Here is a 15,722-nt window from a genome sequence, read left to right as displayed (position 1 = left end):
GGATAGGAATCTGATTTCCATCTTGGGCAAGTAGACATCTAGTTTCCCTAGCAACATACAAAAAGTCTCCCTTTTCTCCAATGCTTTTTTTTTTAATCAAAGATTTTATCAAAAATATCCTTTGTCAAGAATTAGATGGCTTTATCAGTCTATTGGCCTACCTGAAAGCTTTTGCAACAGTATTGTACTATTTTTTGTTTCCATGGTTCTATATAATAACTTGAGACTGTGTGTGAGTGATAAAAACTTCGTTAAACAACAAAGAGTTTGTCCAGAAGGAATGGGCTGAGAGGTGAGGCTGGAATTCTAGGTGAAATCCAGATTGAGAAGAACCCAGCAAGACTATGAAATCAGAATTCTGTCCCTGGGCTTACGGAGCAGGATGCTTTGGACTGGGCTTTTGGCAGAACAAACAGATTATTGAGAGGAAGAGGTTCTGGGAGAACCACAGCCAGAGAAGCAAGACCATAGAAAAGATCAGACGTGTCTCAGAGTCCCCTCCTCATCTCCTGTTTTGTTCCATTACTCCTGAGATGTCTGGCCAGAGGATGATGGAGAGAGTGACTGAATCTATCACAGTCATCACAGGGCTAGCATGAGGGAGATCCTTAGATCCTGAAGCTCTGTCTTAAATGCTCAAAATTGCACTAATAATGTTAACAGGGGGCATGATGATGTTATCATTTAATTGATATTCCCAAACCCAAATGCACAGTAAAAGTTTATAGTCAATCACTTATGGCTCTTCACGGCAACTGAGAATTGACGGTTTTACCATCTCATCCAGAAGTTTCATTAGAATTAATCAACACTGACAGAAGAATGCATGCTTTAATACTAGATTTTATTACAGTCACATGTCAGCAACCTCCTAACACGAAGAGAGTGTGAGCAGGACGTCCTCCCTCACGGTTTCTTGACTACAGAAGTTGAACCTGAGGAAAGAAAACACAAAAGGGTGAGCTCCTTCTCATACAAGTGCAGAGCTGGGCATGAGGGCAGCCATGTCCCTTCATCCACCTCCACACCCCTGCTCCAGCAGTCCGAGATGGACACAATCGGGAGATTGAATCACCTCCCAACCTTACAGTGCAATTGTAAACTTCATCTATAGAAAAGCTGTCAGTCACCCCCAAAGAACAAGAAGTGTTCACTTCCCATATTATTCCAGACATTGACAGTGTGTAACGTAACTGTGGGAAGTGAAGCCATGATGTTAGGAACTGGGACCGTGTGATGACTGGGATGCTTGGCTTTCAAGGAATTGTAATCAAACTACTTTCTAGAAAGGCTGCATGATTTTATATGCCATGCACAGTGTCTGAGAGTTAGTATTCCCCTTGTCTCCAAACATGCTTGGTATTTGCAGTCTTTTAAATTTAACTATTTAAATGCATGGTGGCATTTATTGTTGTTTGTGCTATTCCAATGAGAAACAGCACAACTTTTCCTGTCCATCTTTTGATTTCTATTTAAAATACATTTCAGATAAGCATAATTCAATTGGGTATTGATGTTTAAACCCCACTGTGATGGTCTGTGTCTCCTCATCTTGGTGTGTTTTGACTACTGTCATTTAATATAATCACTGCTCCAGTCAGGTAAAGGGCTATCAATCATCTTTGTGAGTTTTTGTTGTTGTTTGTTGTTCTGCTTTCTGTTCTCTTTGCCTTCTCATGCTCACGTTATTTTTTAATCTTCATTTTATAATGTTTTTGTTATTTGTTTTGTTATAGTTCTTTAGTCTTACAGCACTTACTTTAGAATTGGTAACACACATACCTAACTCATTCCATTAACCTAGCAAGTGACAGTGTACCTATTCACATCTGGCACAGGACCTTCCAGCAGATACCTTTCTGATTCTTCTCTGCTACCCTGTATGATGTTATCATATGCTGTGCTTATTCATTTCCTATACCCCCCCACTCCATCGTCAAATGCTGCGCGCGCGCGCGCACACACACACACACACACACACACACACACACACACACACATATATCATGCCCTACCTCTCCATTATCATATGATATACTTTTGTATATACCCTCCTATCACCCCAATACTGTCATAAACACGTGCCATCATCTCCTGACCTTTTCTGAACAAACTGAATGGATGTTGATAGCTATAATGATATCCGTATCTATTATTCTAACATCCATACCAACTCAACTGAATGTTAATTCATTGATTACTTTCCTCATTATGGTTTGTATTGACCTATTGTTTGTGTAACCTGGAATGTTTGAGTTAATGTCAGGTATTGGATTTTTTATCTTATTACTGCTATATAATCTTACTTCTTATTTGTACTGTGGGATATAATTATTCCAAGCCATTTCAAGTCTTGTTGAATCTTGCAAGAAACGGGACTTTACTAAGTACTCCACCCAGTATCAACAAAATGCCAGGCTTCTTCAGTCTGCCTGGTAGACTGGTCTAGTTCCACTCCTGAAGAGAAATGGGCCCCATTCTATGATATAGGTATGAATAATTTGCATTGGTATGGATTTTAAGGTCAATTTTGTTGTATGTATATATATTTCTAATCTTGATTAAGGTATTGTGATTGTGTAGTTCATTTAAAAATGTAATGTATAATAGGAAATATAGGTTGCTAATAGATAATCATCGATAATAGTAAAGCTTGTAGTCATGTTAGTTAGATTTTCTAGATATATAGAGATATATTTCAGTTAGATAGACATTCTTCATATCTCTCAAAGACTGCAGAATATGGCATTTAAAATATTTTAATAACTTAGGGTTTTCATGACAATGAGACACTCTGCTCCTGGCAGCACCAATCTACTTAGAGAGGAAGATGGGCATCGAAGAGGAACCTTATGAAGTTTGATAGCCATTTGGGCAAGAAACTGCTCTTGCCTAGACTGTTGCATAAACTGGACACAAAGAACCCGCAGAGAGAGGATTACTGAACTTGCCTAAAGGTGAGACGATCTTTCGGGGTTCCTGACTCATGAAAGAGTCTGCGAGACATTCTACAGGACACAGCAGAAAGTGACTGAACTGTCTTTAAAATTTCCTGCTTGATGAAAATGTCTGCTGGATACTATGGGCCTGAAGGCTGAAGATGGATACCCCAATGGTACAGAGGAACTTTGGGTGACTGTCCAGGCAGTGAGATGTCTCTGTCAATTCTAGAGTTTTCTTATTTCTTGTTTACTTAGGTAGTATTATATCCTTCTGGAGTCTTTGATGGAGTTGAAGAATGGATAGTTATAGTTTTCCTTAGTTATGATAAAAGATAAAATAGATATAAATATTGTAACTGTAATTCTTGCTTGATAACTGTTTTGTTATATGTAATTTTGCTATGTTAAAGTTAAAGCCTTCCTTTTTTTTGTTTAAACAGAAAAAGGGGAAGTGATGTGGGAGTGTCATATATCAATCTGTTGATTTCATTGGTTAAGCAATAAAGAAACTGCTTGGCCCTCATAGGTTAAAACATAGGTGGGAGGAGTAAACAGAAGAGAAGGCTGGGAGAAAGAAGCTGAGTCAGTGAGTCGCCATGATTCTCTCACTCCAGGCAGACGCAGGTTAAGATCATTCCTGGTAAGCCAGCTCATGGGCTACACAGATTAATAGAAATGGGTTAGATTAATATGTAAGAGCTAGCCAATAAGAAACTGAAACTAATGGGCCAAGCGGTGTTTAAAAAAATACATAATAATAATTTCCGTGTAATTATTTCGGGTAAAGCTAGCTGTGCGGGCGGCCGGGTGCCAGGGATGCAGCCCACCGCTCTTACTACTACAGTCCCTATTACTACAATTCAAGTTTTTTGAGTGGTTTGTTCCCTGGCCACGGCTGGTTTGTTCATCTATGTGAGGACACCAGACTGTGTCAAACGTCCAAGGGGACTCCCTAGAACTCTACCGTGTCTCTCTGTAGCCCTATCTTCTCTGGTAGACTGTGCCATCAAGTCTAGCTTCTCGAGACCTCAATTCTTCACTCCTTCTCCTAAATGTTGAGAGCCCACACAACCCTGCTTGCACCACAGCTTAGAAAGCCTCTCAGGGCTGTTGGCTGAGGTGATTTAAGGCACCTGACTTGGTTTTTGTGCTTCAGGCTTCACTGTCTACTATTACTCAAAGTTCAGTATCTTGAAAACTGCTGTCTATGTGTTTTGTGTAACATTTTGGTCATTTCCTTTGGCACCCAAGGGACCTCGGACTCCACTTCTGGCAAGACCAGCCATCTCCATGTTTTCAGAAATATAACCAAGCATTTGCCACTGGGAGAAACAGCACTCTGCACCAGAATGTGGGTACCACTCATGGATGCTGGGACTGCCATGGATACCATCAGAGTTGTCTGTTCTCCCCTCTTGGCTTTCCTTTGTGATCATCCTCAGCTCGGGGCATGTCAGTCTCAGTAAACATGAAGAACTGATCTCTGAACCTTAGGCTTCACCAGGAAGACCTGTGCCACAGGGCAGTATATATCTGTCTTCTTCCTTGCTAAATCAGTAGTTCTAGACAATCTAAGGAGCAATTTGATGAACCCTTGAAGTTTGGGAGGTAAGGTACACTCAAGCCACATGCATAGTCTGAATGTCTGCCGAAGGAAACATTCTCCCTCATCTAAGGATCTATCAAAGTGACATTCCCAACATTTGGCACTGTCTTCTAAAGACACACGAGGCCTTAAGAAGCAGAAGTGACAAGGACACGCGTATCTCCTATGAGAGGTGTGAATTGTTTCAGTGTGAATAGACACCGTCAGGCCGTCTTATTTTGTTATTCCCATTACTCACACTTTGCCATCGCTTCTTTCCACCGTGATCTTCGATGCTCCCACTTTGGGTAGAGTTGGGTTGATCACGTTGTTGTACCAAATAAATTTAACCTTCTGCACATCCCCGACATCCACTGTGGAGTCGAATTCACTGACATGCACAGTGCCCGGCTTCAGAGAGCCCCTGGGAAGTTAAGATGTCAACGAAACATCATGTGAACATGCATAAGTATGCCCAGAATAAATCATACAAATAAATATACACATGCATGCAAACATATGCATATGTTTTAAAACCAGTTCACATTCCATTTTAGTCTAAGCTACTTGATAAAACATTTATCATTTAAGTGTCTGATGCAAATTCACACATGTATTTTAGCCTTGTTTTTCTGCCAGTAACTCAGATTTATCTTAGTCATAGTTTCTTTAACATGGGCTCAAATATGTCTTTGTCACAATTCTCATAGTCTAATAAATGATGCTATCATTATAAAAATCTCTTCTTTACCATTGTGTAGGAGGTAATTATTTATTCATTATAAGCCAAATGTCGGGTAACAAAATAAACATGAGCTGTTTCCTCAGAAAATATCAGAAAAAATTTAAAAATACAATTTGTAATTTATTAATATGTAGGTCTACAAGACAGTTTTCTTTTCGTTATATGTGACTATATGCTATATACATATAATAGAGAAAAGGCTATTAAGCATGTATGTGAGACATTCCTAGAATGCCGAAAGCTAAGAAGCACTGAGCGATGTTTTCACTCACTTGAAAATTTCGTACTGCTGAGAGTTTCCTCCGTTTCCAAATAGGGAAACTAGAATGTGTCCAGTGACCTTCTGTCCAGAGAGGGTGACAGACACCTGATACCGCCAACCTGCATGGGAGACAACATTTATACATGGTCAGCTTGGGAGAAGAGTAACTGATGGCGGACTAGCAGACACCCAACAGCTGCAGGATTTGAATAATGATCGGATTGCTGGCAGTTGTGGTGAACTGTCACAGCTGTTCCCTCCGTGTTCGGGGTCAGGTGCTGCAGATGGGAAGAGCATTTAGAGGGCTGGTGAATGAGGCATTTTTGTTTTGTTTTTGTTTTCCAAGCCAAGAGTCTAAGAAGTTCATCTTGTTTAGATTCTGGGCTAGGGGTGTAGCTCAGAGGTAGAGTGCTTTACTAGCGTTTACCAGACTCTGCATTTTATACCCAGAATTATCTATACCTCCCCCAAAGGAAAAATGACCACTTAATTTATCAAATTAATTAAAAAGAAACTTAATTAATAAAAATAGAAACTTACGGGCAAAGTTACTCTTGTCACCGGTGTTCAGGTAAAATTTCTGATTCAGTTCTTTTGTTTTCCCAGGGTATTTGTCAGCATAGTGACCCATCTGTGGGCATACTCCGCCTGGGCATGGGAAGCAGTTGTCCTGAAAGACCAAGGAAATGAGGACTGGCAGCACCCTGACTTTCAGTAGGGCATAGTATTTCCCGACATGTCTTATAATTGAGTCAAAGCTGATGCTGTCTCTGATGGTAATGGTGGGGCTGTGAAAAGGTATGTGTGTATCACAGTGGAAGTTGTGAGTGCCTCTCACTGTCCACAGACCAAACCTTCGATTTCACTGCTATCTGAGTACACAAAAAATATAAACCCCACACCATAGGATAATTGTAATGTGTGTGTTTATGCTTCCCCATTGCCTCTGGAACTTTGTTTGTTCTAAGACATTCACCCTCCTGCTAGGTGATTAGAATTTAGTTTAGAAAGGTAGCGTAGGGAAGAACTAGAAGCCATAGTGTCTGCCAGGCACAACAGGATTATGTCAGAGGGTGACAAGCTTAAAACTCAGGCCCTTGTCCAATTCCTCTGCTTTCCTTGGTATGCTCACATTTTCAGAACCCAAGTGTGGAATAAAATGACCCTGAGTCTCCCAGGGTGGAGATAAAATGACCCAATTGGTCTTTGAGACTTACCCAGGCAGCTGGCATCTAAAGCAGACAGGTACTGGGAAATGCTCTCCTCAGTCAGGGGTTACGGTAAAAAAAAGAGAGAGCACAAACACCAACATTGGGAGGATGGCCCAATTCCCACTCTGGAGAGTGGGCTCCTCCACAGGAGGAATCATGGAGGACTTCTCAGTCAGAAGACTAGATGATGGGTCAGGAGGAGTCTCAGGTTTGGACACCAGCAAGCTAAGGAAAGATTAGCACAGCCGGGGAGAAATGCCCTAGGCATTTCCTAAGAAGAGTGCCAGACTTTATCTCCAAGTGTGTTCATCCCTAAGACAGGGATGTAGCCTGGATTCCGAAGGAACCAGGAGACCATGCACCCAGGGACCACAGCCATTCCTCTGCCAATCACACACTTGGTTGGGCCATCAGTAGGATGATGGGCTCTGACCAGACTGAATGGAAGTATAGGGTCCAAAGGCAGAGGAGCATAGTTGAACCAGGCCACTTTTGTTACAAGGAACCTAAACATGTCAGATCATTTGTTTACAGGAAGATAAAGCAAACCTCAAACTGGGGGTGGGGTGGGGTTTGTGCTCAACTTTTACTGTTTAGAAAACTTATATGTGAACAAAATATGGTCCCTTCTCCCATATTTTGATTAGCATGTTTTTGTTGTTGTTGTTCTGGGCCGAGCACTTAACATGTGATTGATTGCTCTACCAGGAACATTGAGTCTGACATCAGCACATTTCTCGATAAAGAACACGTCTGAAGGAAACGAAATACTTTGCCCAACGTCATTCAAGCCCTTGTTTCTAATACCTAAGGCATCTCCCTCTAGCGTTTGTGACTTACATGGAACGTTGATTGCTTGAAATTTCCTATGTTACATGGCAGTGGTTTAAAACTTTTGATTAAAAGGAAGAAAGCTATAGTGAAAACTCCACTTTCCAAATCCTAAGTCAATAGAAATGTCATGTTCAAGATTACATGGGAGACGTCAACCGGGATATAAACCGTGACCAAACTGGAGAATGACTGATGAATATATGATTGCCAAGGCATATCCATATTAAAGTTCAGCTTTTAGATAAAATCTTCCATCCTCGTCAGCAGCCTCTAGACAGGACTTTCAGATAGCAACAAATCAGAGTTTTACGTGTTTGTTTAGGGTTCCTCACCCCTCAAGTCTGAGACAGAGAAAAATTAGAGAAATACTAAGTAAGGCATTGTTCTAAATCCCTGGAATGCTCTTCTGCTACCAAAATGCATTCACACGAGTTAGCATAACAAATGCACAACTGTTAGCAGTTACTAGCAGTGAAGTCATCACCGGGGGTCCAGCGACAGAGCACAGGGTCACCTGTGAGCTTCACACAGGCACCACTGGTTCTCCAGTAATGAGGAGGACAAACTAAAACATCCGATGAAATCCATAGGGAAGATGGGAGCCACTCACTGCAGCGAAAACGCTGTAAGAGGCGCAGGAGAAGCCAGCGAAGCCGGTGGGGTTGACGATGCTGTCAGAGTAGTACTTGTAGCTTCTCAGGTGGTTGCAGGCAGCGAAGTTCCGTGTTCCTGTGGAGTCAGGCATGACATCAATGTCACATTTTACTTCTCTAAATCACATTACACTGAGAACACGGAGGTCATAGTAAGCGATCTAGTCAGGGCAAGCTCATGGAGGTCACAACACAGAACAGTTTGTGAAGTCTATGTACGATGTGATATAAGAAATTAAACACACTTTAGAATCATAATAGTTATGATGGAAAAGCAGCTTGAGAGGGGGGAAAGTCTGGTTCATATAGACATAGAGATATGTAATAGTGTCCCTGAACTAGATCCTTCAGAACTGGATTGCTAGGTCTGGAGAGCAGCTAGCAAGTCTAACAATGAGAAACATGAACTTTCACAGTGGAAGTCTTTGTGCGCACAGTGGTTTTACCTTCCCAGATTCCATCGATGTCAACAATTTGGGAAAGAATATTCTTCTGACATCCAGGCATCTCTACTCCTCCATTTGGGAAGAAATCAAGGTGACCCACAGTTTGGCTCATTCCAAATCCTGGAGATTTTTAAAAAATAATGGAAGTTTCTATTACTGTATGACCAAGGAGCCCTGTCAAACATTCTAACGCTGAGATTAAGATCTTCCAGGAGACACACTGGATGAGCTCACCTAAGTTGGGAATCATGGGGCCAGCATCCGTGTGAATGGCATCCACAAACTGAGCATCACTGGGGTCCAGTCGGACTTCTTCAGGTGTATTCTGGAAGTGAGGTTCAGCTGGGTCCAACCCTGGAGCAAACAGGAGGGGTCACCAGTTACATCAGTTACTCAGTATACAAAGTCACCCCCTCCATCAAGTACCGGCTGCGATGGTGGGGTGCGCATGAGAGTTCGGTGGGGTGCACATGAGAGAGGTGATGGATTCTCTGGCTGTACCAGGATTTGCCTCAGCTCATGAATGTTTAGCTCCATCAAGAACCCTGATTATTAGCAACAGTTTCCATCAAATGGCTGACCCCAGGCATCACTGAACTAATTTTTCCAAACTTAAGATTTCCATGGATTCTAATCTTCCAGGAAGGCAGAGGCTTTCTGTGATTGAGTCCATGGTCTGGCACAGTACAGCACTTGGCAGAACAGGCTGTGTTAGCCAATTGTAAACTATGGGAAAGAATGTTCTGGAAGAACATTTTTTAAATAAATATCAATGAAGACTGTTCCTATTAATCCAAATGCAACCATCTTAACATAGAACAAGAGAATTGTCAGGTCCGCTGAAAAAGTTGGAAGACAGAGCGGGAAACTGGTTGTTCCCTGAAGTAGCCATGTCTCAGGTCAGGACAGCAATAGCTTCCTCTTCCCTGTCAGATTGCCTGAGCCTGTGGCCCACTGGCCTAATGCAGCCAGTCTGCAGCTGCAAATGGCATTTGGAATCTCTTTAGCAGGACCCCGAACTGGAAGCCAGACAGCCCAACCACCTGTCTCCTCCCCCAGCAATGGGGCTGTAGTTGCCAAGGCTGAGATTTGTTATCCACTAGTATTAAAGCAGAATTCAATTAATTATACACAAACTCTACAAATTTAAGTCTACTGTTACCTATGATATTCATTAAAGAAACTAATTTGGCAAAGATCTGGAAATTGGGGAAAGGCATAGTGTTTTTTTGTGTTCCTATTTCAAGTTTTAGTTATATATATTTAAATATTAAACAATGTGGTGATGGCCAAAGATTGAAAGTAAGGAAACAGCTTACCAGGTCACAGTGGACTGAGCTCTGAGTACTTGGTACTGTGGTCTGTGGTTCAGAAACTGTGAAGTTCAGAGCAGACCCACCAGTCACCCCCTGGGCCTCCCTGGGCTTTCCACAGAGAGGACATAAGGTCTAATCATCTGGCATTTGTTGTTGGACTAACCTGTGATTCTCCCCATGGCACCGAATGTCCTCTTTCCAGCTTCCCCAGCAATGTGGGAACCCAGGCTGTGGCCAATGAGGTGGACATTGCTAAGTGAGTATCCGAGTTCAGACTGTTGAAAGGGAAGCCTTATTAAAATGTTTTCAAGTAATAAAAATTGCCAGATGGCCTAAAAGGACCACCTAATCTTGGTTTCTAAGAAGACGCCACCCCTACTCCCAGAGAGCACCTCCACAGCCACTATGAAGAGATGGGAAAGACTTCCTCTAGGTTTACAATCCTAGCGTGTTCTCCTGCTGAGAGAAAGCCCCTGAAGGATATGTGTGTCACAATCAGAGAGGGTGGTGCAAGAATTCAGACCAGAAATCCACGAGGCCATTGCTTGAGCACATAAGAGTTTGACATCTCTCTATGGCCTGCTCAGACTAGCTCGTCATCGTGCTTCTGCTCAATAAATAAAGGAAAACTGGGGAGACGACTCAGTTAGTGAAGCACAAGGTTCCAAATTAGGGTCCCTGACACCCCTGTAAAAATGGGTGTCTGTAACCCCAGCGCTAGGGAGACAGAGGCAGGCAGGTCCTCAGAACCCAATCCTTCTGGCGTCGTAGAACTGATAGGTTCCATGTTCAGCGAGAGACTGCTTCAACAAAACAGAGCATGGCAATCCGGGAAGACCCTCCTTACACATATGACAATCATGTGTGCACACTCACAGATGCACACACAAACAGGTAAAAGTAAAACAAAAAAATTAAATGTATGTGGCTGATCTCACCATATCAAATTGATAATGAAGGCCAAATGAAAACAACCCCTGACAGTTTGGTGCTGTAATTCATCACATGAGTTCAGCCCAGGGTCCGTGCATGAACTAAACTAAAAATACTCACAGAACTCAAGTGATATCACCTACCTCATTGCTTAAGTTCATTTAGTTAAAAATAAAAACTAGTTATTGAATTAAATAGGTTATTGATGAAGCCTGAATCAAGACGGGGAAAGCTCAACTCTAAACAAAGAGGGAGTATGGTCTTGTTTAAATGTGCCCTCAATTATCATACCCACTGGTTTTGTTCTGGAAGGAGGATCCAGCGAGCAGTGCCTAAGAGCTTTGACATAACCCAGGATCAGTTACCTGAAGGAGGTTAGCCAAATATGCCACTTCTGCCCCTACCACCCGGACATTCTGGGTGGCCTGGGTATATGTGGTTCGGGAGCCGCCCTTCCAGTCCACACAGATGCAGTTCACGCTCTCCACCTTGAACATATTCTGATGGGGAAGACACTAGTAGCAGTTAAACAATCCAGGTCCCTTATTCACTACAGAATAACACATTTGAAGAGTTGGTAAATTCTCGTCTTGGCCTGCATAATAGCTGTGGCATCAACCCCAAAGCTATGACCAGAACCCTAGTCTTTAGTGAGTATGGAGTCCTTCCCCAAGTCCAGCACTGGCTCCAGACCAGGCGTGGCCCCATGTGGGAATTGGATTCTTGAGGTTTCTACTGCAACAGATACATAGAAATTTGATATAGAGAAAAACATTGGACATTAAGGGTCTGTGCTTAATGGAATGTTACTGGAAAGCAACTTCTCTGGCTAACTCTGAAATATCTCTGCATTAGTTGCTAAGTAACTATGTCCTGGAGCTACTACACCTCTCTACCCCATACCCTGATGTGGGATGGCCTTCTGTATATGTGCTGCTTTTATTGGTTAATGAATAAACTGCTTTGGCCTATGGCAGGGCAGAATAAAGCCAGGCAGGAAATCTGAACAGAGCTATAGAGAAAGAGTAGGTGGAGTCAAGGAGACACCAAGTAGCTGCTGAAGGAGAAATACCACCAGAACCTTATAGATAGGCCACAGCCGTGTGGTGATACAAAGATTACTAGAAATGGGTTGATGTAAGAGCTAGCTAGGAATATGCCTAAGCTATTGGGCAAACACTGTTGTAATTAATATAGTTTCAGTGTGATTATGCAGGTCTGGGTGGCCAAGAAATGAATGAGCAGTTTCTGTTTATATATCCCAACTGTCCCAAATGCTTGTACCCACCACTATTTCCTCTACCCCCCAGCTCCACGCTCAGGAATTCTCAGACTCCAGTGTGGTGGTGGCCACCTTAGTTGGGGCAGTGTGCCGCTGGTTTCTAACATACTCCCTTAGGAAAGTGACATGGCTCACCTTGCACATGTCCGACAGCCAGTTTTCCTCTCCCTGGTCGATGAAGCCATGGATAATAAAGCGGGTTTTTCTGTTTGTTTTGAAATTGGAGCTCCTGATGATTGCTGCATCCGCAGTGATTTGCTGTTTGGGATGGAAAAGTGTTCTGGGGTCAAGTTTCTTCTAGGAGCTTCTAGGATCATTTGTGTGTAGATGGAGATGGTAGGTAAGATTCTAGGAAGCCATTCACAGTCACCCCCAAGTTGCTCACTTGTAACTGTTTGGCTCAGACACTATGTCTCCCACATTGCTTGTTGTTAAGATCTTTAATGGAAGTCTTTGTACATATGCCTGTTTATGTTTGCTTATAATCTACTCAGCTTTGGGAGGATGTGTACATATTTTAATATTCCTCCAGGTATGATGGAGTTATTGCTCAATAAATCCAGTGTTAGCTGAAAACATTGTAAGTGGGTTTTGTTTTGGTTTTGGCAGGGTCTCATGCAGACCAAGTGACTTCAACTCACTAAGTAGCTGAGGATGGCCTTGAACTCCCGAGCCAGTGTCTACCTTTCAGGTACTAGGATTAAAGTTGATGCCATACCCGATTGGAAAGCATTATACGTTGGAAATATATTGTGATTGCCTAACCTAGTTTCTATCATTGCTTCACCCCATATAGAGCAGCCGGTCATTCACCTTCATGATGGGCACAAAACTGAAAGCCATGGTTCCTTGTTGTTCCTTCCTGTGGCTACAGTTCAGCATATTGCTAGTCTAGAAGCTTCTATTGAAGATCTGGCACCTTCCAACCAAACCCTGTTAACTCGAACCATCTTAAGTGGATTCCTGTGTGTCTGTACTATACTAGGGAATCGTATTTAAAATACACAAATAAAATACAACATTCTTTATTAAAATATGTATCAGTATGCATAATACAGAAGCACGCATAATTATTCCATCCTTGCATATGTAATATATTTTTTAGATTGTTTTACTGGGGATAGGACAGAAACAATAAGAATCGAATGGTCATTTATAAATTAAGTTTTTAAAGAGTACTTAATCTGACTGCTCTAAAAGTTGAAAAATACACAAACTCCACTGTTTGCTGCATTCTCGTTGGAAGGCTTGAATATTTGTGTTAGGTGCATAAAGCACAGGAAACTGAGTCCGGAGAACGATCGCATTCCTACCTGGAAGTTGTCTGGGTTCTCGTTGGTGTACAGGAGAAAGCGGGTGTTGATCTTCGATGGGCTCCAGGGCAGAGCTTTCAGGGGTCTCTCTGAAGTTCCTGACCATGGAGCACTGTCGCTGAAGCAGCCAAGCTTGTCATAGCAGACTTCGAGTCCTGAAATCACCCACAGGCGTTTTAAAGATGTTCCTTCAACTTTCCTAATGTTCAATCAAGCAGTGTAAGCTGGACTGTATCTTATGGCAGAGTTTCCTCTGCTTTCTCAAACACCCCTTTTGCTCAGTCACCAAGCAGCTGGTGGCGACAGTGCCTCTGTGACAGACAGGCTATTGCCTGCCCTTCTGCCTCTGAGACCACATCACCCTCTCAGATTTCTGCTCAGTATCAGTTAGGAACTTATTTTAGCTATTTGACCCAGATGTAATCTTTGGCCTTTGATACCTAGATAAGGGGTGGTCCTTTGTCCCGGGAACTGGTGATAAGCGTGTTTGTGGAGGCTCTCAGCTCCGAGTGGCTTAGCTACCTTTTAGCTTTATTCTTTGTGTGAGGAATTTTAAGTTTTATGCAAGGGCCCAACTTTGTATCTTCACCTTGGCTGACCTGTGTTTGAGGATCATCCTGGGTTTTTGTGATGTAGAAGGGACTCACAAGCATAGGAAACATCAGTGATTTGACAGCTGTCCCGCAAGCTGCTCCACGCAGGAACAACTCAAGAGCTCAGGAGCAACATGAAGCCGAGGTTAATGGGAGCAAGAGTAACAGCGGCTGTGAGGGCTGTGTTTCTCTGAATTTTACTATGTGCCAGACGCTGAACACAATGATTTACTCTTACTGAAGCCATCATCCCACAAGAAAGATGTCACCACACCCATCTCAACCACACGGATCGTGAAGTTTGCAAGGTTTCAGGTTTGTTTTTGTTTTTCTTTCTTTCTTTTTTCCCTTTTAGTGTTACAGAGTTATAGGTGATGAACTTAGGTTCAGAAGCCTCCCTTGACCTCAGAGGGGCCCAGTGCAGAAAATAAATATTTTAGTTAGACTGAAAGATCAGATTAACCATGCATTTATAGTGCAATGTCATGTATGATTTGTCTGCACTATTATTTGTCTGAAAACAAATTGAAATGAGCATTGGGAATTTGTACCTCACATTACTCCAAGCTCTGGTTCTCTTAACCCCATGTTAAACTCAGTTTATTCCTAGTCTTCCTTAGTCCTGCATTTCCGTTAACTAAGTCCTCGTGCTCATCATGGCCTGAACCCAGCTGTCACGGTCATCGGGGAAGAACGGCAGTGAGCCTTTCCCATCTCCACACATCTTTGCTTACCAGCTACTGCTCCCAGGAGCACAGCGAACGTCCACAGTGGCAGCATCTGCACAGAAGTGAAAACATGGTTGAGTCTGGAGAACTCAGGTTTCAAAACATTGACATAAGCACTTTCACTCAGACTTGTGGGGAAATGGGGGCAATCTAACGAATCAGTCTCAAACTCGTGTTCTGACTCACCATGGCGGATCCGTCAGGTTCCACGGACAACAGGGGAAAGCTGAGATGTTCTCTTATAGGAGAGCCTTATCTTTCTAAGCAGTGTCATGGAAAAGCGGCAGGAGAAGAGAGAGGTTCCAAGGACATATTTCTAATTTTAATCACAGATAAGCCTGGGTTGGTAGAGTAGGTTGTGTTCCAAGGTGTTCGTGGGAAGATGAGAAAGTGCTTGATATGGAATGTTCTTGACTGGTGTGCTCATGGACCGCCCAGAACCACTGTTTCTGCACCGCTCCTGTGAACAGCCTCCTTGTTCTTCTCCCCCTTGTTTGCTCAGCATTCTCTGTAGATCTATGGACGTGGGAACTCTTTCATGTTTGACAACAGCTGTTTTGAGGACCAGCTCTGTTGGCCACACAGCTCGTGCAGCCTCTGAGTGACCCTGACACGCCTTGAACACAGTCAAATAGAAAAAAGCCTTCAAGAACGTATAGTTAAAATCAAAGTGGGGGCTGCTTTATGTCACGAGTTCACACTGCTGACCTGGGGGAAATTAACAGAAGGGCACATATGGTGTGCACACCTGTGATCCCAGCACAGGGGATACTGATTACAGAGGATTGTAAGTTTCAGGCTAGCCTCTCACACGCACGCACACACACACACACGCACACACACACACATGCACACGCACACACACACACATGCACACGC

General features: G+C 42.8%; 1 protein-coding gene across 1 annotated transcript; it reads right to left on the bottom strand.

The window, feature by feature from the left end:
- Nucleotides 1-858: 858 nt before the first annotated feature.
- On the bottom strand, nucleotides 859-14,895 carry LOC101990038 (pancreatic triacylglycerol lipase). The gene is made up of 12 exons (XM_013348130.2): nucleotides 14,850-14,895; nucleotides 13,523-13,677; nucleotides 12,345-12,467; nucleotides 11,293-11,427; nucleotides 10,158-10,269; nucleotides 8,913-9,032; nucleotides 8,679-8,798; nucleotides 8,190-8,308; nucleotides 6,075-6,204; nucleotides 5,545-5,653; nucleotides 4,787-4,951; nucleotides 859-935 (listed from the first exon to the last, which is right to left on the bottom strand). Exons 1-12 carry the CDS (start codon nucleotides 14,893-14,895, stop codon nucleotides 872-874), a joined length of 1,398 nt encoding a protein of 465 aa, XP_013203584.1. The 3' UTR covers nucleotides 859-871.
- Nucleotides 14,896-15,722: the final 827 nt, after the last annotated feature.

Source organism: Microtus ochrogaster, chromosome 8 (assembly GCF_000317375.1).
Source record: "Microtus ochrogaster isolate Prairie Vole_2 chromosome 8, MicOch1.0, whole genome shotgun sequence".
NCBI classification, from domain to species: domain Eukaryota; kingdom Metazoa; phylum Chordata; class Mammalia; order Rodentia; family Cricetidae; genus Microtus; species Microtus ochrogaster.
This window is presented reverse-complemented; position numbering and strand designations above follow the sequence as displayed.